This window comes from Phycodurus eques, chromosome 14 (genome assembly GCF_024500275.1).
Source record: "Phycodurus eques isolate BA_2022a chromosome 14, UOR_Pequ_1.1, whole genome shotgun sequence".
Lineage (NCBI taxonomy): Eukaryota > Metazoa > Chordata > Actinopteri > Syngnathiformes > Syngnathidae > Phycodurus > Phycodurus eques.
Genome location: NC_084538.1, coordinates 3,768,123 through 3,791,865, shown reverse-complemented (window position 1 = coordinate 3,791,865; position 23,743 = coordinate 3,768,123). Strand labels below are relative to the sequence as shown.

General features: G+C 41.3%; 2 protein-coding genes across 19 annotated transcripts in view; one reads left to right on the top strand and one right to left on the bottom strand.

Moving 5' to 3' along the window:
* Positions 1-10,139, bottom strand: part of hltf (helicase-like transcription factor) — a 23,379-nt gene extending 13,240 nt beyond the window's left edge. The window contains exons 1-15 of one of the 8 annotated variants that reach the window (XM_061697022.1): positions 10,094-10,109; positions 9,108-9,149; positions 8,861-8,957; positions 7,535-7,734; positions 5,629-5,795; positions 4,400-4,524; positions 4,234-4,316; positions 4,078-4,149; positions 3,360-3,551; positions 2,237-2,311; positions 2,136-2,157; positions 2,007-2,058; positions 716-783; positions 607-642; positions 439-537 (exon numbers count right to left, since the gene is read on the bottom strand). In XM_061697022.1, coding sequence (XP_061553006.1) covers positions 439-537; positions 607-642; positions 716-783; positions 2,007-2,058; positions 2,136-2,157; positions 2,237-2,311; positions 3,360-3,551; positions 4,078-4,149; positions 4,234-4,316; positions 4,400-4,524; positions 5,629-5,795; positions 7,535-7,729 — 1,186 coding nt within the window. In that variant the 5' untranslated portion in view covers positions 7,730-7,734; positions 8,861-8,957; positions 9,108-9,149; positions 10,094-10,109. Of the gene's footprint in view, positions 1-438; positions 538-606; positions 643-715; positions 784-2,006; positions 2,059-2,135; positions 2,158-2,236; positions 2,312-3,359; positions 3,552-4,077; positions 4,150-4,233; positions 4,317-4,399; positions 4,525-5,628; positions 5,796-7,534; positions 8,616-8,860; positions 8,958-9,107; positions 9,150-9,602; positions 10,069-10,093 lie in introns of those variants that run through there. The other 7 variants (XM_061697021.1, XM_061697027.1, XM_061697024.1 and 4 more) reach the window with 7 other exon arrangements.
* LOC133413099 (serine/threonine-protein kinase PAK 2-like) lies at positions 7,659-23,743 on the top strand. 11 transcript variants are annotated; one of them, XM_061697031.1, is made up of 16 exons: positions 8,401-8,476; positions 9,073-9,231; positions 13,516-13,709; positions 13,797-13,903; positions 15,219-15,366; positions 15,459-15,475; positions 15,562-15,675; positions 16,099-16,222; positions 16,303-16,366; positions 17,546-17,594; positions 18,191-18,303; positions 18,946-19,063; positions 20,161-20,260; positions 21,143-21,339; positions 21,675-21,812; positions 22,767-23,743. In XM_061697031.1, the coding sequence occupies exons 3-16, from the start codon at positions 13,532-13,534 to the stop codon at positions 22,851-22,853; spliced, it is 1,554 nt and encodes a 517-aa protein (XP_061553015.1). In that variant the 5' UTR covers positions 8,401-8,476; positions 9,073-9,231; positions 13,516-13,531; the 3' UTR covers positions 22,854-23,743. The 11 variants fall into 11 exon arrangements, with proteins under 11 accessions (XP_061553022.1, XP_061553018.1, XP_061553015.1 ...); XM_061697036.1 differs by lacking the exon at positions 8,401-8,476 and adding an exon at positions 8,483-8,690 and having other exon boundaries at positions 13,523-13,709; XM_061697030.1 differs by lacking the exon at positions 8,401-8,476 and adding an exon at positions 8,483-8,690.

Below are 23,743 nucleotides of genomic sequence, written 5' to 3'. Positions count from 1 at the left end.
AAGTGACACCGAGCTATTCTGGAAATTGTGGCATCCAGGAAAGATGCATTTTTAGAATGTAGGCATTGCTTGCTAGCCAACTGCACGCTAGTGGTAGAAATGGGCCTTGTAATCATAACTAAGCACCTCGCAATGGCGTTGGTTAACCACTGATGTGAACGAAGGCGCTCATGTTCTTATATAGTGGGGGAGGGGGGGGACTCATGCCAGACAAGGTAACTAGCCACGCCCCCGCCCCCCCAACAAAATTAGGAAAACGGAAGTATATAAAAGATACATCTCCACAAGTGGGTACGACATAGTTCTCAATCTTTGCACATTTTCAGCAATTATCTTATCAAACGTGTAATGTTTCTAATAACATCTCTGAATTCACTTTACAGGGTCTTTAAACATTTTCGGCGCTCAACAGCGGTATGTTCAGCAGTCACAACTCACTCAGGATGGAGCTGGCCGTCCTCTTCTTTTTCTTTTTCTTGAACAAATTTGTCGGCGACGCCGGGCCTCCGCACAGCACTGAGGCAACGTCAGCATCCTCTAGCAACATCACATTAATACGGGAAATTAAAACATCAGATGGGATTCTGTGCACTAAGACGCACGTACCGTGTTTTCGTTTGGTGGTTTTTGTTGTTCTTTTGCCTGAAATGGTGGAGCAAAGTGATAAAAGCTATGCGGTAGCTGAGATAAAGAGGGATACAATTCAGGGTCTTACCTTTCTCTGACAGCTTTGCTGTGTCCTTTATGGTTGCTGCGGGAACACAGGATTCCTCCAAGTGGGCCCTGGAACATGTACAATGAAGTTAGAATATAGACAATAATGGCTTTAGGGTACACAGCTTAGTTCTAAGCCAAGAACACGAGGGTGGGCAAACTTTGTCCTCAAAGGCCATGTTTGATTTTTACAAAAAGACAGACTGGCCAGGTCATTCGTCGATGAGGTTTAAAAAAAAAAAAAAAAAAAAAGTTAAAAAAAGGTTTAAAAAAAAAAAAAAAAAAGGTAAAATTTGTATGTAAAAATATTGAAAATAGTTTGTAATATTTTTACAAGTACTGTCATTATACCTGACATTTACACAATTTTCTTAAATGCACAGGTAAAATCTTTTACTAAAATTTCCTATTGTACTATTTACTATCGGTGTGCTCTCTGCCACTAAATAATATGCATAAGAATCACTGCCTAAGTACAGTTCAGTTGGATTTAACTTTTAAGTTCAATACATTTGTCTTTAATCGTTAAAAACAGTTATTAAACATTTTAGATGAATAATTATTTAAAAATTTTTGTTTCATTTTCCTAAATTTAAGCGCAGCGTTATTGTTCAAACTGAATCATGTCACAGTGGCTTCAATTCAATGAAACGTACTTTTTAGGAATAAAACCTAGTCTCGTTTTTGATGAACAGTCAGGCCTACTACGTTACTACTGTATTTTAATATTGGCTATGATGGAGGTACTTAAGAGACGTAGGAATTTTTAAGGTGGTACTTGGTGTAAAATGTTTACGTACCACTACATTAGGTGTAAGGTGTCTATTAGCCTTTAATTTTTACAGTATAAAAAAAAATAATAATCAAACTATTTTGAACGTGGTCATGTTTAGTAAGGCTAAATTCTGGTCCACACTTTTACTCTGCCGTCTGCTTTACAAATGCCACATCCGACTTCAAAACCGCCACACGTGGTGGTATCGTTAAAGAATATTTTTTAATGTTGATTCTTGCTCCACAATGCTTACAGCAGCACTTTCGCTTGGAAATTCAATTTTACAAACACCACGTTGTGTCTTGCGCCTGAACACATGGCGCTTTTGTTAAAGAATGTTTTTTTTCATTATTTTTAAACAATGAAGTTTTTGCTCCACACCGCATACAGTTTCTCCACTTTCCCTTTCAACTTCAGCTTTACAGATACCACAAGGACACATCATTAGGTACACCTGCAGTAACAAATCCAATATAAGATCTGACAATTGTGTGGGAATAGCATGCGTCACACATACGGGCCTGAGCGTAAACCGTGAGCTGCTGCGCCACTCGGTCCGGCTCTGTTGGCTACAAAGCGACAACACATTTGGTTAGGTTCTCTTCCCCACAAACTTTGGGACTGGTTTGAAGGGTGCAAGTCGTACCTTTTCCAGGCGAGGAGTGCTCCTGTAGCACAAAAACACAGTATTAGAAATGACATGCCACTCTGCTAATCCGGAGCTTTAATGCTTATTGCGTTACTTACGCGTTTGTACACGGGTAGGGGCTTTCCCTCGTGGAAGTTGGTGAGGATCAGCGCGATGGTCGTCAGCGTTTTCCCCTAGGGAAGAAATACAGTGAACACCCGCCCCCCCGAGTATGTTCCAGACCATCTCACAATAGGTGGAAAGCCACAATATAGACCATAAAAAATACCCCCCAAAAAAATCATAAAATGTAGAGAAAATACTGTTTGTATTGTAGTGTCCGAGTAAGATGTGCCTTTAAGAGGCAGGGCCTCATAAGTTGGTGTGTGACGTCAGTGTGCATGCTCATTGTGTATGCGTTTCACTGTTCTGCCAGCGTTCAGTCAACAGCTGAAAAGTCCATTAGAGACTGAGGCTCTCCTTTCCCACGTGCCAAACAGACAAAAAGGTTTCAATTGTGTCGTGACCAACCAAGGACGTGTCTCAATTTGCTCGTATACCAAATCAATTTTCCCCAATTTGAATCAACTGAAATGAGATCTGTTCTCAACCACCCCCCAAAAAATACCGAAATGATTTCATGTTTCAAAAAAAAAAAAAAAAAAGAAGTGAGTGAGTATATAAAAACATAAAGGAATCCTAAGAAATAAAGTGGTTTTATCAAGTGTACTTGGTAAATACTGGAGGATTCGTGTGTTGATGTGTGCCTTTAAGGCAGAGGTGTCAAACTTATTGGTTTCTCTCGGAGGGCCGTTACAGCAGAACCCATATTATTACATATACACAAATTGATGGATAACTACTTTTGAAATCAGAAGCCAGTAAAAACTGTTCAACTACAGTATTATTCCATTTATTTTAAAAGGGGTATTGGTCACAAAAAAAGTGGTTGCAATATCTCAATTTAAAAGTGAAGACAATTTTTCAATTTTGATATTTTAGCAAGAAACAAAGTCGATGCACATGATTTGGTTTTGTGGGCCACAGAAAATGACGTGGAGGCGCAGATGTGGCCCTCGGGCCACCAGTTTGACACCAGTGCTTTAAGGGACCTATAAATAAAACTATTGCGGTAAACCGCAGATTTCGGCAAGAGACAAGTAGAGCCGTCCCACAAAAAAATCCGTCTAGTAGCGGGGTGGTGAAAGGGGCAACACACATGCCAATACAGTGCCCACTCACCAGTCCCATGTCATCCGCCAGTATCCCGCCGAGGACCCTCTCAGGTAGTTCCTTGGCCGAGAAACACGTCAGGGTGTTGTAGTACTGATCGCCGCGCTTCTCCCAGAAGGGCGGCAGCGAACACTTATTTTCACGAGCGCACATCCACGACAGCGCCTGCCGCTGGTGTGGCAGCAGTGGGGTGGCCACTGACTATGGAGACAAGTCGGCCAGTGCCTTATATTTTATATCGAATGCAGACTCACAGGATCAATGTTAGGTTATGTTCACACTGCAGGTCAATTCCAATTTTCTTGCCCAATGTGACGTGTATCTGATTTTTTTTTCCCATGGCAATGTGAACAGCAAAATTCCAATTTTTCCTTATCCGAGCCCAGGCCTCTTTCGTATATGGATATAAATCGGATATATATCGGATGCGAGTGCAGTATGGACACTGCAAGTCTCACACATCTGACGTATACATCATCAAAAGGTGACAAACGTCACAATTCTTCGACAAAGCAGACACGCCACTAAAGTAACGCTGGATAAAGGAGTAGAAAATAGTGTTGAAAAGAGGCTTAGAAATCATAAATATGTTTTCAGGCAAACGGGGCTGCCATTGCAGCCGAGAATATATATATAAATTTATATAAAAAAAAAATTTTTATTCTATACAAACACCAGTGACCACTACAACAGGCTATTGCGTGATAACACAAAGACGTGTACATACCTCAGCTGCTTCTTTTTCCCCCTCTTTACTCTCCAGCAGGCCTTCGAAGAGGTTGTCAAAGGCATTCTTCAGCTAAAAGAGACAGTCCGAGACAATGTTGAAAAATGTCATTGTAACATTAAGAAGTGAATGTTTTTTTCAGTTGTTTTTTTTTACCTCCTCTGCTGTGAGAGGAATGGTCGTTCCTCTTTTATTTAATGCCGTCCCACCACCTGTGCTGTTCAGCTTCTGACTTGCACCTGAGTTAAAACACACAATTGACATGAGATCTAACGTACATAAAGTATATATCGGCCCAAGAGATGAGGTTAGTTAACTCCACCTGTGTTGCGTTTATACCCGTGGCGTGCCAAACACTGAGTGACCGCGTCCTTGTTCTCATCCTTCCCCCAGAAGGACAAAATCACAGGCATGGAGAATCTGTTCTTTGTCCCGGTGTGCACCACCCTGATGGAGAAATGAGGCAATTGCTGAAGAGCATTCACACATAAGAACATTCACCCATATCTTAAGTGCACCAATAAATATATTTGTATTATTTTACTGCCACTTATTGGTCATTCTTAAACTTCCACATTTCTCAACCAACGTCAAAATATTCAGTTCATTCGGAACATCTGGGAAACAATTTCTTTACTCTCTAAAAATTCCCACTTTTCCCATGATTTCCATAACAATCATATTGAAATGAATGGAGATATTTCTCAAACTGAACTCATTCTTCCATATTTTTCTGCTAATTCAATTATTATTCAAACCACTCCAACTTCGAAATGTTCAGCCCATTGGTGACATATTGGCAAAAAATCTTTTACACATTCACCAAATTCCCACTTTTTTTTTCCAGAAACATATTGATAATTGTACCTAATCCTTTTAGTTCTAAACCAATTTAAACCATTCCGACTTCAAATGTTCAAGTCATTCTCGACATACAAAATTACCAAACTAAGTCATTTTACACATATACCTAATACTTCCAAATTTCTTCACCAATTCAAACCATTCCAACTTCAAAATGTTCAGCTCATTCTTGAAATATTGGAAAATATTTCACGTTCTCAAAATTACCCACATTTTTCCGTATTCTACATTTTCCATGGAAAAATTCCAATATTACTAGTCATTTTACAAATTTACCTAATCCTTCCAAATTTTTCCAATGATCCAAACCATTCCAATTTCAAACTGATCAGCTCATTAAGGACAGCTACTGAACAATTTTCCACATTCGCAAAAGTCCCACTTTTAAGTATTGCACATTTTCCAAATCAAAATTTCCAAATTTATGCAGCCATTTTGCAATTTTTACCTTATCTTTCCACATTTCTCAACCGATTCAAAACCATTCTAACTTCAAATTGTTCCGCTAATTTAGCACATTTGCTTACCATTCGGGTTACCATTATGCTATACGTTATACCGACTGTTAGAATGTTAGCATAAGAAATAATCGACAAATACAGGGGAAAATGAAAATCCTCATCGATGGCATTCAGTATTTTAAAATGTAATTCTCACATTTGACATTTGAATTAATTCCCACCTCACCCTTCTACTTTAGCCAGTTTGTTGTCCATGACGTGCGCCATCGGTGCAGCCAGCTCCCTCTTGATGTGGCCAACCTGGCTCCCATAGATGTTGGTGACCATGACGGCGTTGCGGTCAAACAGGTTCTGGGGCTCTCGCACAAGACCGACCATTTCGCCTTGGTTCACCTGCACCAAGACAGTGATGGTATTAAGGCGGTTACCCTTCGAACAATCTGTTTAGTATGCAGCGGAACCATATAAAGTGGAACATAAGGTGATACAATTTGGAATTCAAGCCAAGTTTTGCTTGAGTGTGAGAAATTAGATGGAAAATATAGACAAATTCACACACATTCACGCCTATAGACAAATTTGAGTCATCAATGAACCAAACATGCATGTTTTTGGAATGCGCGAGAAAGCTGCAGCTGACATTCGAACCCTGAACCTCAGAAATGTGAGGTTTTAGTCTTGCCGAGTCAAGCTCCAGACTTCAACCCGACAGAGCATGCATTTTACTTGCTAAAGTGACATGACGGGAAGAAGCCAAAAAACAATCTCTCTCCATCTATTTCCTATAACACTTATCCTTGTTAGGGTGGTGTATAACCTGGAACCTATCCCAGCTAACTGGGCAATTTAAAGTGTCGAAAGCAGAGTAACAAGAGAAAAGCTATACAAGCATGGGCAGAACTTCACATCGGAAGGCCTGAACTGAAATTTGAATATTTATATTTATATAGGATGAGCACTTGTGGGTTAAATGTTTTGTGGATTTTCATAGCAGTTATTTTAGATTATCATAGATGCATGTGTTCCTTTTTCTTTGGCTTTTTTTTTTTTAGCTGAGTGTGGGTTTTAGGAGCGCTATGAAGGGCAAACAAATGTACAATTAATACAAACCTCAATGTTTTTGGAAAAAAATAAAGGTGAACCGCCATAAACTGCAGGTTGTAAGGAGTGTAACTGTTTTCAAGCAACTTAACTGTGTAATTATGTTCGGTGGTTTCCTTTTTTAAAATGTTTAACACTGCTTTCAAAGCAATGTTTTCAATCATTCATTTGTCCCGCACCCCCCTTGCAATTGCTTTGGGCACCACTGCTTTAGAGAATGAAAAAAAGTAGTTTTCATAATTCTGGACACAATTTTCATTGATTGATCTTCATTGGAGAATGTGACAACGTTGTATCATTCACTTTAGTTAAGTTCCTTTTAGATTTGAATGACATGCTAAAATGTGACCTAAAATGCTATCAAGACAGTTGTGACTGTTTTGGAAGCGGCATCAGTGTTGGAATGAGCTGTTCGATAACCCACATTGTTTTCCTTTTTGGGGGCGGGGTCTTTTGTGAGTTGACTCTAACAGATCATGTCCATTGATAATTGATACCTACGGAGGAATCTGTTTTGAAATTAGAACAATTTGAAAGTGGTGCGAGTGTCAGAATAGGTTGCGTTCGACAACCTGCGTGTTTTCCTTTTTGACTTTTGTGAAGTCTTTAATATCCATGTATCCATTTTCTATACCGCTTATCCAGTTGCAAGTGTGGGCTGGAGCCATGCCAGCTGACTTCCTGATAATTGATTACAACTGGGAAAGTGTTGAAATTCCAATAATTTCAATGTGATCTCATTGTCGGAATGGGCTCTTTGGCTTATTTGCTTTTTTTGTTTGTTTAGACTCAGACCATTTCAAAATGATAACAGACATTTTTTTTGCTATGTAGAGGTGAATTAGCATCACACAGGACATGTTGAAGCATATGAATACGTTTCTTGGAACTGTGTCTAACCAATAGCCGTGAATGGGTTGCCATGGCTACAATACAGTCTGTTATGATAATGCTATTTTTGGAATGGAATGAGCATAAAAGCATTTATTGAATACTATATATAAGTGGGTGGGTTTCATGTGGATGCTCACCACCCCGCTGTAATATTTGAGGCCCACTACGGTGCCCTGTATCTGGCCAAACAGCACGTTGCCGTCGGCGTCCGGCTCCTCGGAGGCGGCGGCCCGGATGGCCTGGGAGAGAGTGTTGTTCTGGCCCAAGCCGTCGGTAAAGAGGTCCGCCTCGCTGTACCTGTCCCAACTGAACCAGCTCCTACGAAAAGCCATTCCGCCTGCACATATAAATTCAGACAGTGTGGTACGTAGGTGGGATGGCAAAGGGACTTCCAGCAAGGTGAGGGGGGGAGAAACTGTTCAAGCTTGGACTAACCTAGCGGCTATTATTATTGTCGTGTGTTTCGCCTGTTTGGCTGCTGGTGGTTAGCGTATTAGCCGCTTTAGCTTAGCACGCCGGTTTGATACGCGGCCTTGTTTCACAGCGAGTCTGACTAAACTGGCGACAAGAGTATTTTGTCATGAACGCCTTCCCTACTTTCGTGTCGCCCCTGGCTTACAGTCGATTTTTCCCTCAATGCGCCATCGACGTGGGTGATGATGGAAGCTGTTTTTACTGTTGCGTTTGCGTGCACGACGTCACGTCAGAGCAGACCACTTCCGCAACCCCACACTATCGTGAAGGCCATAGAAGTTGAGTAGATGATCTTCTTCTTTTTTTTTTTTTTTTTTAAACACAACACGCTATACATCAATAATTTAAATGAGTAACAATACTAGGCACGGTTCCCAAACATATCGTGATCACAATGTACGTATCACTACATTTAATTTGGAAAAACTTGGAAGCCCTTGGTAACGAACGGTGTGTGCTTTTTTCCCGACCCCGTTTGAACGCAACAAGTCGGTTTACGCGCAGTTCCGCTTCTCCTACGGAAGCCGCGGCGTCCATATTTGTACGACTTTCCGCTTCCTTTCCACGCAACAGATGCCTCCTCCGGAGCCGAACAAAACGCCAAGGTAGGGAGAGGTCAGGGGGGAAGAAAAGCGGAACGAAAAATACAAAAAAGGCGACACACGATACCGTTTTTAACAAATCTAGGGCACCAAAGAAGCGGAAGTTCGGCTCCCTTTTTGGATTTTCTTTTCCGTATTTTGGGGCAAAGTAAACGGGGGCGGAGTCTGAGGAGTTTGATTTAAGTGCATCCCGTTTTTTGTGGTTGACAGCTCACCGGTGAGTTCTGTATGGCTATTATTCTCTCGTTAACTAGTCGCGTATGTTTTTCAAACGTGGTCACCTACTCTCAAGCCGGGAATTAAGCGGGGGGGGGAAATGTTTTGTCAAAAAAAAAAGAATTCTAAAAAACAATTTGACAATTTGAAAGATCTAGCCCTAATTCTTACCCAGTGGCTTGTGAATGTACTTTTTGAAGTATTCCTCCTGATTGACAGCGCTCACGTCTGTTAAATACACGAACTTATCTTTCTTACGAAGAACAGCCTGTGGGCACAGAAAACCTAATGTCATCAAGTTTGCCCATTTCGACCAGCAGGCCCAAACCATTGCTAAGAGTAGAAGACTGACTGCATTTGTCCATCCTTTGCCTTTCACACAGAACCCATTCTCCACTGATCACCATGATTGACTAACCTTTCAGACGGGGAGCCGAGTAGCCTCTTTCAGATGGCGATCCTGCAAAATGACTGCATCAGAGTCATAACTGCCTGCATTTGGTTAACCCGTTCCCTCTTACACAGAACCAAGTCGCACCAAGGTACACCAAAAGAAGACTGACTGCATTTGTCCACCTTTGGCATTTCACACTGCATCCAGTCTCCACTGAGCACCATATATAATACAAAACTCCCTCTTGTGTGATATTGTTAATTGAGACAATAACCAATTTTAAAAAAATCTTCAATAGTGACTGACAGCTCTACATCCACTGTCGGTGAAAAACATTAACACAAATATACAATTACACGTTGTCCAATATAATTACATGCGCCACAAGGACACCATTTTCTCTAACATTTTTAGCTAGCCATGAACCACAATTGTTAGCTCTCAAGCTCAACATGTTATCAATTATAAGCTATAGTGCAGCTGAGTAACATAAGATACACATTTATCATAGTCACATACCGTTTCACCTTCTGAACCGGAAAATGAAGATCTTTCTGCAGCCAGCTCACCCGCCCAACTCTCTTTTTTTTTTTTTTTTCTCTCAAATTAACTGCCGAAGCTCTCTCCTGTGTCTTTAAACTCACTGCTCATGTGTTCTTTTTCCTTCAAAGTAACTGACAAAACTCCTGATTACATAACCTCTCTGCGCCACTCCATGCAACATCAAATAGAACAACATGAGGCGAAGCAACCCGAAGCTGCAAATAGGAAAACAATTTGTTCAAATCATAAGGGGGGATTTTTAGGCCATATTACCTAGCCTAGCTTACAGTTGCGCCTCTGAAACTAACTTTCAAGCTAGAAAATTGCTGTTTGGTCCATTACGTGTCAGTGCTGTTTATACTGAACGGCGACACAGGGAAGAAGAAAGGCGATAAAATGCCCGCTTTTGCAGTGTTGTGCAGTTCAATAACAGGATGTGGAGGTGTGCGGCCTGGCGGTGTGTTTACCCTGCAGCCGTGAGTCGTGACCAGAGCGGTCGCAAGAAGTCGTCGTGTTGTGTGTGGCTGAGTTTGTCTGTGTTGGACTCTAGCGCACGGGCGTCATCACTCCCTCCAGGAAGTCCTCCACACCATTTCCTTTTGTAGAAGCCCAACAAAAGAGACGCAGCTGGTCATTTCCTGTAAACAGCTACAAAACAGTAAACAGTACACAAAGTGTGATTGTATGGGCTTTGGAAAAAGAATTTGGGAAAGGAGGAAGTTGACTAAGGAAAAATGACAGCATAGCAACAGTTGCTAAGGGTCAGTGTGTGTGTGTGTGTGTGTGTGGATTCAGTGTATATGATTATGTCTATCAAATTACAGCTCTTTTTGAAATGTATTAATTTCCTGTCTGAAATCAAGTTGATGATGAATCCTTAAGGTCTCATGCCATCATTTTTTTCCCATGATCTTTGAAGTCTTGAGAATTTGGGTTGGAAATGCCCAGGATGGCCTTTTTCAAGCTATCGTAGTTGGTCTTTTACACCTGGCAGTCGAGACGGCCGGATTTCTCATTCATATTCGATTTGCAACTTACTATATAAAGTGTGAGCTATCTTTTTATCTATATTCATGTCAAATGTGAGTGCAAATGGTTGGTTGTCTCTATGTGCCCTGCGATTGGCTGGCGACCAGTTCAGGGTGTACCCCGCCTCTCGATCCAAGTCAGCTGGGTTAGGCGCCAGCACGCCTGCGAGCCAAGTGAGGATAAGTGGTACGGAAAATTGATTTTCATGTCATTCATCCGGCAATGGGGAATGACTTTTTGTCGTGTGTGTGTGTTTGCCCTTGAGCTATGGAATTTCATCCAGGCCCAGGCAAGAATGCACTTGTCCAGTGAGCTGTTTGCTGTGGAATGAGGCAGCCAGCTCAGACCTGCCCTGTATAAAGTGTTTCAGTAGGGGGCTGGGAGCACGAGACTGCACGCTTAGTAGCAGGTAAATGCAGCAAAGAGACAGGGTCGTGGGACGAACTCTGTTCTTTGGGTCTTCTGTAAGACGCAGAAGAGGCATCAGAAGGTGAATGATTGGTCGCTCGTGTTAAGGATGCGGTGAATAATATCTGAGGAGTGGTCACGGTATGTCTGGTTTGACTTTTTGGATTGTCAGGATGTTAGGTAAGGGCCTTGTTGGAAAATCATGCCAGTGTTTTTTTTTTTTCTTTTTGCATTTTTGTTTTTTTGTTTAACCCAAATCACAAAGCACTTCCTGCTTGTGATGTCACAGAAAAAATGTAGCAAAAGCATTTTGAGTCGATTTAAGCGCTTCTCGTTCTGCTTTTCTTGTTGCGGGTTTGATGGTTTTCCTTGTGGTTGAAGACATGCAGCTACATGACAAGCCCCTCGCATCTCTATCAAACTTGTGCGCTAGTCATTCAGGGTTGCACGACTTCAGGGTTTTTTAAATCGACACTAATGTGAATCAAGTTGAGTAGTCGTTGATGACATTATTTTTTTCTTTTTTCTTTTTTTTGAACAGTGCTATAATTGAAAAGCCTGATAATGCTTGCACAACTTGGTCAAATGGTTAACTTGTCCTCAGTCTGGTCCCACCACAGGCAGTGGGTTCTGCATGGTGATAATTTTCTGTGATTGCACGGACCTCATCAAGTGCGCTGGAAAAATGCCCTGCTTTCCTTCACTTTGCAAGGCATTCAAACAGACTGCAAGGCGGACAACGCAAGTTTTTATTTATAAACGCAGGCAACACCCTGCAGTTGAGACCCTCCTGGTCTGCTCAGCAACATTTGGGCATCATCGCCATAAACATCCTGTCGCCAGTAAAGTCATCCCTTCAGAATAAAAGCGTGCCAACTGTTGCTGCAAGCGGCTCTGCTTCCTATTGTCAAAAAACAGAAGATTAGCAACGAGTCAATGTCACTCTCTAAACGTCATTGTGGAAGTAGTAAACTAGTTGATTAAGCTGTACAATCCCTATGAGTCATGCTGTAATATTTTATGTCGCAATTACGGTCCAAAGCTCATCTGATGTTAATCGTCTTTTTTTCAGAACCATTTTCCCCACTGACATCCATTAGAATTCAAATGAAAACTGTACCCCATTCTTTATGGTAACTCCTTGCAATGATGATCAAACTCGCACACAAAAAACTTTGAAATTCTTTGTCGCTCGTGTCCTGAGGAGGGATTTGTTAAAAGGAAGTTTTTTTTTTGTGTTTGTTTTTTGTTTTTACCAGAAACAACTGGTTCAAACCAAAATAGATGACTTACTGTTAAATTTCTAGGATAAGTTCTGTTGTGTGTATGTGTGTTCCCTGTTATGATAGATATCTTCACCAAGTTTTGTGTCCGGGGCTCTTTGGTAGAGAACAGCAAGTTGTGAAAAATGTACTGAAACATTGAACAGTTTGTCAAAGTTCAGAGATGATCAAATTAAGTTTTGCCTGTAAAGTAAAATGGAATGTTACAGTGCATTCATTACAGGTTCATCCTGAAATTTTACCCAAATGCCCAATATTCCAAACTTTCTGTGAGTTGCCAATAATAATACAGTTAGACTCACTTCATACCAGGAAATGTGATTTTTTTTTTTTGCCAATGTGATACAACATAGCATTTTGTTTGAGTAATAAATATGTGATGTTGCAACGGCCATTCACAATGAATCACAGGAAAACTAGTCGCGAATGTTCGGCAACTCATTAAAACTAGTTACAGAACCCCACCCGCGTTCGGTCATGTCACTCGGTGTGGGTGGCGGGCCTGTTCATGGAATTACGTAAAGAGCGCAGATACTGAATAACAAAGGCACAAATTGGTGGATTTTTCAGGGACTAGTTTTTGCTACTGTCTACAGAAAAATTTGCGAGGAGGTGAGTTTGCGATTGGCAATTCCTGACTCGGGGAGGGTTGACTGCAAGTGCAACTTCCTTTAAAACATTGCTCTCAGACACTGCTAGACGGTCAGCTTTCCTTCCTCATTCAAATGAAGGCGAACGTGAATGACTTCTGCTTGGTGGATGTCACTCTCGACCTTGCTTTGTAGCAGGCTATGGACCTGAGTTACTCTGATCTCAAATAGGGGACACTAAATTGCATGTTTGATCACTCTCACAGATTTTGCGCACTGTTGGCAAGAGGTGTAAAAGTGGTGGAGACCACTATATTTCAAAGGGTTTCTGCGATTTTAGTTGCCTTGATCATTTTCACCATGCATGGAACATTTGGGAGAGCACCGCAGGTGCAAAATGAAGTTTGAAGTGATGGAATTGGAAGTATTAGCGGTAGACAAAGAAACTTTGCTGAGTTACAGAAAATCCATGTACGTATCTCTGATGATTTTTTGGAAAGCAGCAACTGTATAAAAACCATGTTGTGTTCGATTTAACCAAAAAACATTTAGTAAATCAGTTCCTGTGTTTCTCTTGAGGTTCAAGTGTGTGTAGATGTGCGACAGCGGATTGTGCGAGGACAAGCCCCCCGCCCCCCCTGTCAGGATGAGTAGCCAAGGAGGAGGAGCCAAAGACCCCCAGGTGACCAATCACAGCTCTCGGCCGCTTCCGTCTGTGCCGGAGGAGCGCAAGTCCAGAAACAAGATCATCTCCATGTTTGCCTCGGAGAAAGGTGACGCACATACACACACACACACACACACACATACTGTCGTCACACACACAGTCGCACAGTCAACGTGTCAACGTTGCCTTGCAGGAGGTAGGAAGAAGGACCGAGACAAGGACAGGCCAGAGATCTCCTCCCCATCTGACTTTGAACACACCATCCATGTGGGCTTTGACGCCGTCACTGGAGAGTTCACAGTAAGGGACAGCGTGACCGTTTCAGATCAGAAGTCATTTAGGGGTTCAGCTTTCAAGCAAAGGCTAGGGTTTCATGTAAAGGTCAGGGTTCCAAGACAGGTGTAGATCTTTAAATTAGGGTTCCAAGACAGGTTTAGGGTTTCAAGTTAGGGTTTTAAAATCAGATTTTATTCCCAGGTTAGGGGTTTAAGACAGGTTTAGGGTTTCATGGAAAGGTTTGAGTTTCAAGTCAAGACTCGAGTCTCTATGAAGGGGGTAGTCGTAAAACTCCACGACCGCTGGAATAGGCCTAAGTCTGCAAATTTAGAAGGGGACTACGTTGACAAATGTTTCAATTTGACATTAACAAAAAATTGTACCCTAGGCCGCAAACTTTTCTATTACCCCTCGTATAAACGAACTGTAAACGTATTTACAGACATTGTGCTTCGTGGGCATATGAGCGGATGGACAAGGATATAATTCACACAGCATAACGTTCTGTCAGTCACAAAAAAAGTCAGCAAACCATTTAAGCATAGTTGGTAAATAAACATCAATTTTGGTAGCAACACAATAATAATGCACTCTTAAGCATTAATATAAACCTTATAAAAACATGTACATACAGACTTAATGAGCATATGAGAGGATGGAGAGGGATATAATTCACAAATAAAACCACTGCCCGTCCCTACTGAACAGCTTTTGCTTCATGAGAAAATAAGATTATATCAAAGTTTAATCGACAGAATTTCGTGTGATAAGAATTATTATTAATAATAACTAATATTGGCCGATAAAATCAGGCAACCGACTAATCGGTTGGGCCCTATTGATATTAGTCATTCTTTGTCGCCGATAAAGAATATATGTTAATGCCTGTGAGTATTGTCTTGGTGTGCTGCGCCACCATTTGTGTTCAAACATCCGTTGCTTTTAAAACGGCGACTATCGACGCTAACGTTTAGTATGTCGGTGGCGTTTTGCATTGTAGCTTGAAGCTCAGTGGGCCTTCCTAAGGCAAAGGTATGTGGTCGTTTAAAATACACAACATTTAAATCTGATGTTTAGTTTTACAGTAAACTTCAACTGTGAGTATTATACAGCTTGAAGCCTCTTATTGATGAATTGTTCACGATTATAGTCGAACTCCTGCTTATTGTGGAGTGTGTTATTGGTCAGTTCATCTAACTTGTATGTACATATATAATACCTCATCATGTCTCAAGTCGAGCAAAGTCTTTCACTCCCAAGTCGAGTCTCAAGTCTTTTAGTTTTTGTCAAGTCACAAGTCATCAAACAGTGACTCAAGTCGCCAATGTCTGGTCCTCAGGGCATGCCGGAGCAATGGGCCCGTCTCCTCCAAACCTCCAACATCAGCAAATCCGAACAGAAGCAGAATCCTCAGGCGGTCCTGGACATCCTCAAGTTCTACGACTCCACGAGTGGGAAGCAGAAGTACCTCAGCTTCTCAGCCTCAGGTCAGTCTCCTCACACTCCTCTCCCCTTTACGACATCACACATTTGGAACAAAGAATCTTCACTCATTTGCCTCGTTCCCCCATCCACGCAGATAAAGATTCACCGTCGGTGAGTGTTCGTTCATCGGTCAGGTGTAAATACGCTCGCTTCTTGTTTAACGCGCTTCTCCTCTTCCTTGTCATCCTCCTCCGCAGGGTAAGCAGGGCACGGCCGTCTCCTCGCAGGACGGCAAAGACGGCGACGACGACGACGACGATGACGACGCGCCGCCGCCCGTCGTGGCGCCCAGGCCGGAACACACCAAGTCGGTGAGTTGTTCTGAAACAGGATTAGAGTGTGCTTGCAAACAGGTTCAATCAGTTATTATACTGTCATCAAAATGGACACAACTGCAGTAGAAACCTGTGATTATTGTCTCAGGAAAGACGCTTATTGGATTGAATGGCGTCCGCTCTATCTAGTGGACAAACGGCGCAAGGCTATCATTCTGAGTTACTCCAACACTGAACAGCATTAACTGTTTGATAAGAAAGTAACAATATATTGGCGTTTAATCGACAAAACGCTAGCCGATTATGATTATTTTGAAAAGGGCTAATATTAAAATTGGCTGGCCGATCAATCGGTTGGGCCCTAATTATGGGAAATATATTGGCGTGCTACCGTTTAAGGCTCTGGTGGAGGTCTTTGCTCATTTGAGTGCCGATTTGTTGTCCTTCGGCATCTTTCAGGTTTACACGCGGTCGGTGATTGACCCTTTCCCGCCTCCGGAGGGCGACGTGGCCTCCAAGGCGGCCGACAGGCAGAAGAAGAAAGGAGGCAAGATGACAGATGAGGAGATCATGGAGAAACTCAGTAAGACAACCTGGTTGGTCTTGGAATGACGCTGCGCAGAGAACAACGACATTGACTAGGTTTGTTTTGTTCTTTTTTAGGAACTATTGTTAGCATCGGCGATCCCAAGAAGAAATACACTCGATATGAGAAGATCGGACAAGGGTGAAGACATGACTTTTTAGGGGTGATGTGGAGCTAAACTTGAGTTTGGCATCCTGGATTAGGGTTACAAGCAAAGGTTAGGGTTTGAAAGTAGAGTTTCAAGTCTATGTTAGCGTTTAAATCGATGGTTGAGGTGCCAAATTATTATGTCTGCATTTTGGGTTGGGGTTTCAAGTTAGACTTGCAAATTAGGGTTTCAAGCAAAGGTGAAGGTTTTAAATTAAGCTTTCAAACCCGATTTAGGGTTTCAAGTCAGTTTATCTATCCTGGTTTTGGGTTTTAAAATAGGGTTAAGGCTAAAGCAAAGGTTACGGCTTCAAATTAGGGTTTCAAGCAACAGGCTTTCAAATTGGGGTTTCAATCCAGAATTAGCCATGGTTAGGGTTTTATATTTAAAGTTTCAAGTCTGGATTGGGGTTTTAACCCATTGTTAGGATTTCAAATTGGGTGTTTAATCCAGGTTTAGGGTTTCAAATTTTAGTTTTAAGACATTGTTAGGGTCTTAAATTAGAGTTTCAATCCTGGATTGGGGTTTAAAGCACAGGTTAGGGTTTCAAATTAGGGTTTCAAGAAAGGGTTGAGGTTTAAAATTAGGTTTTCAAGTGATGATTAGGGTATCAATTGAGATTTCAATCTCGGGTTTGAATTCAAATTTGGGGTTTCATGAAAGGCAATAGCTTCAAACTAATGTTTCATTTCTTTCTGGATTGCCGTTTCAAGGAAAGGTAAGTGTTTGAAATTAGGGTTTATAAACAAGGGTTAGGGGTTCAAATTTTCGAGACAAATGGGATTTAGAGTTCCATTCATCGATGCTTCCATCCATTTTCTTTACCGCTTATCCTCTTAAGGGTTGCGGGTGTGCTGGAGCCTATCCCAGCTATCTTCGGGCGGGAGGCGGGGTCCACCCTCAACCGGTCGCCAGCCAATCGCAGGGCATATAGAAACAAACAACCATTCGCACTCACATTCACACCTGCGGGCAATTTAGAGTCTTCAATCGGGGATTTGGATTTAAGATTTTAAATTGAAATTACTGTTTCAGTCCTGAGTTGGGGTTTCAAATCAGGAATTAAATTCTAGTTCACTGTTTGACAGTCGGGTTTCAAAGCAGTGTGATTTAATCACTGTTGACCATTAAAATCATGTCACTTGTTACTATTGTTTTTTTTGCACTTGCAGGGCATCCGGAACCGTCTACACGGCCATAGATGTTGCCACGGGGCAGGAGGTATGCTTGTTTGGATTAATACGATACAGTATAATTGCGTATATTTATATCGTCGCTGTCGGGCTTCGGAATCCTTACGTCTCCAAAACGACTGTTCAGAAAATAAAAAAATAGCATCTTGTGCTTCAGCCAGCGCCAGTCAGCCACATCAAAGTCTGCGCCCGACCAAACTAAAAGCCTTTATCCATCTATCCATCCATCCATCCATCCATCCATCCATTTTCCACCACTTATCCGGGGTCGGGTCACGGCGAAGCAGCTGTGGTGCCGTCATCTTCCCCAAACTCTTGCTCAAAGGTTTTAGAGCCATGAGTGATGCAAAGAATAAAACGATGAGCTGATCAAGTAGTGTAGTAGGCGAAAATGAGTTTTTATGCAATTTACCTTTGTGGCTGACTGCTTCCTTCTCAGTCCGTCAATCACTCGATCAATCAATCAATCTTAACCTTTATTTAACCAAAAAAAAAAAAACAACAACTAATAAATATTTGGTAGCTAGTTGGTGGATTTTGTCTATTGTGGGGGTTGTCTGGACCATAACCCCTCATGATGAACTAGAGATTGCTGTATTCGAATTTGTTGTACTCGCTCTGCAGGTGGCCATCAAGCAGATCAACTTGCAGAAGCAGCCCAAGAAAGAACTTATCATCAACGAGATCCTGGTCATGAAGGAAATGAAGAATCCCAACATTGTCAACTTTGTAGATAGGTACAAGAAAAACAACATCAACTAACCAATCTGGATTTTGGCATCCTGGATTAAGTTTTGGGATTATGCTTTCAAACCTGGATTAGGTTTTTGAGCAAAAATTGGGGTTTCAATGTGTGGTTTCAAACATGGATTGGGTTTACAAGCAAATGTTAGGGTTTCAAATTATGGTTTCGAGATCCGGTTAGGGTTTCAAGCCCGACTAGGGTTTCAAACTAAGGTTATAGGGTTTCAGGACATGTTTGGGGTTTTAAAAGTAGAGCTTCAACCCTCGGTTAGTGTTTCAAGATCAAACTAGTTAGGGTTTGCATTGAAGGTTCAGGTTTCAGCCCAGGGTTAGGGTTTCAAGTGATGGTTTTGATGTTGGTTTAGGCCTCAAATTAAGGTTTCTAAAGATGGTTTCAAGTCTGGTTTAGAGTTTCAAGAAAAGTTAGGGTTTACAATTTGGGTTTCAAGCCCAGGTTAAGGTTTCAATTTAGGCTTTCAAGACCGGGTTAGCATAGATGAGGGTTTCAAGCCAGGCTTTTAAAAAATACTGTTTAAATTGTGTGTTCAGGTTTCGAATTAGGGTTTCAAGCCTGGGTCGGGGTTTGAAATGGGAGCGGTTTGAATGAGTGCTCCACATGCGTTTTGGTCTTGTAGTTTCCTGGTGGGCGAGGAGCTGTTTGTGGTGATGGAGTACCTGGCGGGCGGCTCGCTGACCGATGTGGTGACGGAGACGTGCATGGACGAGGCCCAGATCGCAGCCGTATGCAGAGAGGTGCGCACCGGACGACACTCGACTCAAGCCGTTGCCCGCTTCCGCTCTTAAGCGACGACGCAAGTTGGAAAATATGCCGGAGATTCTCGTCTTTGTAAGCGCGGCCTGTTGTCGTGGAAACACTCCGGCTGGCTTTATTAAAGCACACGCGACGGGGGTCACATGGTATTTGTTCGGGAAAGTTATTAAGTGTACAGGCCATGTTTTGAGTCACATTTCTAACTGGCATGTACAAGACGAGTTAACAACTCGAAATGAAAACCGAAGTGAAACTAAAAGCTTCCAAGCCTGGGTTAAGGTTGTAAAACAGGACCAGGGTTTCAAATTATGGTTTAAAACCCGGGTTAGGGTTTCAAATTGGGTTTAAAGCCAGGGGTTACAGTTTCAAATTAGTCTTTCAATCCAGAGTTAAGGTTTCAAATTAGGATTTCAAGACTTGGTTATGGTGTTAACATGAACCCAGGCATAATGCCTGGGTTCATGTTTCAAATAAGAGTTTCAAGACATGGTTTGGGTTTCAAATTAAAGCCAGGGTTATGGTTTCAAGTTAGGGTCTAAAGCCAGATTCAGGCTTTCAAAGTAGGCTTTCAACCCCGTGTTAGGGTTTGAAGACAGGGTCAGGCTTTCATATTATGGTCTCCAACCAGGACTAGGGTTTCAAATTACTGTTTGAAGCCTGGGTTAGGTTTTCAATTTAGGGTTTAAATCGAGGCTTATGGTTTCAAATTAGGGTTTTAATGCAGCGTTACGGTTTCAAATTAGTTTTAAGACCGGGTTTGTGTTTAAAATGAGGCTTTCAAACCTGGGTTAGGGTTTCAAATTGAGGTCTCCATTCTGAGTAAAAGTTTCAGGGTTCAGAATTAGGGTTTAAATGCAGGGTTAGGTTTTTAAATGAGGTATTCAATCCTGGGTTAGGGTTTCAAAGTAGTGTTTTAAGTGTTAACCCTTTCCTATGTAAGTGTATGTTATGGCTCATTTCGTCTTTGTCTTCACTGGGTACCAATGCAGTGGTAGAGTCACACAAAGCACAACAAATAAAGAAAAAGCAAAACACACTCGTGGAGTTAATAATGTTGTTTTCTCTTGTTTGTGTCCAGGTCCTGCAGGCTCTGGAGTTCCTTCACGCCAATCAGGTCATCCATCGAGACATCAAGAGCGACAACGTACTGCTGGGAATGGACGGATCGGTCAAACTCAGTAAGCATAAACGTGTATATTTCAGAGGGGGGGGGGGGAAAGTCAGAATACTACTTGAATTTAGTTGTGTTTTTTTTTTTTTTTTTTTTAGAAAAATGTTTAGTATTACAAGAAGAAAGAAAAACTGTTTTGACAATAAAAAGATAACGTTGATTACGGCCACATTGTTGTCAAATTGACAAAAATGAGAACTGTGCCAAAGATGTCCAGGTGTGTAACTGCACAACACTGATTTATTTAAAAAAAAAATAATAATAATTTTAAAACGATTAACTGAATCTGCAAAAAGAGAACCACGATATAGCGAGGATTTACTACATTCCACCCCCCAAAAAAGAGTTGCAATATTACAAGAATGAATTAGTATTTTCAAAGCGGGAATAAAAGTTCTAAGATTTCAAGAATAAAGTGTATTTCTCCAGAACAATAGTCATATGTTCTTGAGAAAATAAGACATAATATTACAAGTTGGATTTTTTTCAATGGAAAAAAATTCCAAATATTCCAAATAAAGAATAATATTTTTCAAGACTACATATATAATAATAAGTCACAATATTATCAGAATACATTTTTATTTTTTCCTGGGAAACAAATAAACTGTTTTGCAAGAACTAAAGTTGTATACACAAGAAAAACAAAAGAAATTGCTATATTGCAAGAACAGTGGTATTTTTTTTAAAGGGTACTAATGTTACAAGAATAAAGGGAAAGGAAAAAAAATCAAGAATAGAGTATTTTTTCCAAGAACAAAAGTTATGTATTTATGTGAAAAAATCGGGTGTATTTTTGGGCAATCTCTCCAGAGATTGTGCCAGCCTGCATCTCAACCTTTTGATTGTAATGGTGTTACAGCCAGTGTCTTTGTGTCCGTCTTTCCAGCCGACTTTGGCTTCTGTGCTCAGATCACACCGGAGCAGAGCAAGCGCAGCACCATGGTGGGCACGCCGTACTGGATGGCTCCAGAAGTGGTCACCAGGAAGGCCTACGGGCCTAAAGTGGACATTTGGTCTCTGGGCATCATGGCCATCGAGATGGTGGAGGGAGAGCCCCCCTATCTCAACGAAAACCCTCTCAGGGTGAGTACAGCGAATCCACGCATACTCCGCCGTTCAGCATTCGCGAACTCACCTATTTGAAGATTTTGAACGTTTTTGGAGAACAAGAAAAAAAAAAAAAAAAAGTGCTTCAATGTAACGGACAATCAGCTTTATCGGACGACCCCCGGTACACTGGGAGGAGTCCCCGGGGATGACCCATGCACATGTGGCTGGTAAATTCCTACACTGACAACCCAGGCTAAACTTAGCTCCTCCCCAACATACACAGAATATGCGGGTTATTACTATAATAGTCATTGAACTCATGAAATCATTCGGGTTTTTCCTCACTCCTCGCTGCGTTTGTCTTTTAGGCGTTGTATTTAATCGCCACCAATGGCACTCCCGAGCTGCAGAGTCCAGAAAAGCTGTCCCCCGTCTTCAGATCCTTCCTGTCGCGATGCTTGGAGATGGACGTGGAGAAGCGAGGGTCGGGCCGAGAACTGCTGCAGGTATCATTAATATACATCCGTATGTCCGAGAAGGCCTTGAACATGAGATCACTGAATCCCAACCACTGTGCCGCAAAAGATCATCAAGTGTGCCTCGGGAAATTATTCATTTTCACTTAATTGGTCCAAAACGATTGTTTATTTACTACAAATAATGTATATTTTGCTCACCTTTCCATACCAGCGATGTACAGTAACAGGCACAATAATGAAATGCTCCAAACATTTCTAGGGAGCGGGCTCCTTCGTACTAGTTTTGATGCATTTTCAACACTTATGTTATGCATTAGAACACTCATGTAAAAAAAAAAAACATAATCTACGTCAAATAAAAGTGTGTATCACACACATATATACTTCGCTAAAACAACTATTAACAAAGGAGAGTTGGGGAAAAAAACACCTGACACGTTACCTACTGCGATAGTAAGGTTAGATTTTAGAAAGTAGCAGGAGAGAGGTGGGACGAAAAACTTTATATAAACTGCATTTCTGGTTTGCATTTTTGGTTCGCTGCAGGTGGATAATTCAAGTCCGGCTTTAATTTCATGAATACGAGGATGGCTCAAATTGGCATTGAGCATCTTCATTTTCAGCTTGTTTGAAAATAAGCTCAAACAAGTATCTTTTTTCAGAGTACAAATTGTTTTTGTTACATGCTGGGGGGAAAAAAAAAAAAAAAGTTCTGTCGCAGTTCATTGCATTCATAGATGCAACACTTTTTATACAGAGGTAAAAAAAAAAAAAACGATATATGCAGTCTTATTCTCACTTTAAATAATTAAGAAGGGCACTCAAGTGTACTGTACCACACTGAGAATCACTGCATTAGGCCACAGGCAGCAACATGCGGAACTACCTTTATTCTACATTAATGCACATCAAATAATTAATGTATTTATTTAGTGTCCCTTTAAACATAACATTTCCATGTGCCTCTTTTTTCGTGCGCAGCATCCTTTCCTGAAGCTGGCCAAGCCTCTGTCGAGCCTGACTCCTCTCATTCTGGCTGCCAAGGAGGCCATGAGGAGCAACCGCTGAGTACAGAAAAATCACACCTAAAAAACCCAGAGACAGTTTTGGTTTGTTTTTTTTTTTCCACTTTTGTGCCTTCTTTACACAGTCTTCCTCGACTTTTGGCTTTGACATAACAGCAGACAGTATCGCATCCGTGGGGTGGCAATTTGACTAATATGCCCGCTTAAAATAAGAGGAATTTTAAAATGGGGGGAAAAAAAGCCCCAAAAGATTGAATACGCAAATAAATCATACGGATGATACACTTTTTTGGTTGTTTGCATCATACATTTTCATGAATGTAAATATGTCTTAGACCCCAGTTTTAAACCCAAGAGTCCTGCTCTGGTGCTAAATTAAACTATCCAAATAAGCCTTTTTTTTGGGGGGGGGGGGGGGGGGCTTTTTATTTTTTACTGCTTTGTTTCTGTTTTTGTTTTTCCAAATCATAAAATCTATGCAAACACATTCATGCATACTACCAACAACAAAAAACATGTTTGCCCTCATTATTTTCCTGCTCAATGTTCGGTTTTAATTACAATTTGTCCTTGAGCCCTTGTGTATGTGTGTGAGAGACTAAAGTTTGTGTTATGCAATAACAGCCTTTAATTTATTTTTTTATTTTTGTAACTAACAAGAAATCTCCTTGTCCCCAAATACTGACAACAGTATTTTCCATTGTTTTGATTCAAATTGATCCCCCAAAATACCTCAATTCCTTGTCAGTTTAGATAATCACTGGTAAGCTTTTAACATGTATTTAAAATGTTCTCTTTGCATAATGCATAAAGGTGACACGCTGTTTTTATGTGGGCACGGTCCAGAGTGGACTGATGGAGGAATTTTTATAATTTAAAACAAATTTTGACATGCAACAAGTGGAATAAAACAGTTGGTAAATTATGTGTAAA

Coding starts and splice junctions, on each gene's coding strand:
- LOC133413099 (XM_061697038.1), top strand. CDS start 13,532: ATGTGCGACAGCGGATTGTGCGAGGACAAGCCCCCCGCCCCCCCTGTC. Junction 15,676..16,098: donor GGCCGGAACACACCAAGTCG/GTGAGTTGTTCT, acceptor GGCATCTTTCAG/GTTTACACGCGGTCGGTGAT. Junction 17,595..18,190: donor ATGTTGCCACGGGGCAGGAG/GTATGCTTGTTT, acceptor CTCGCTCTGCAG/GTGGCCATCAAGCAGATCAA.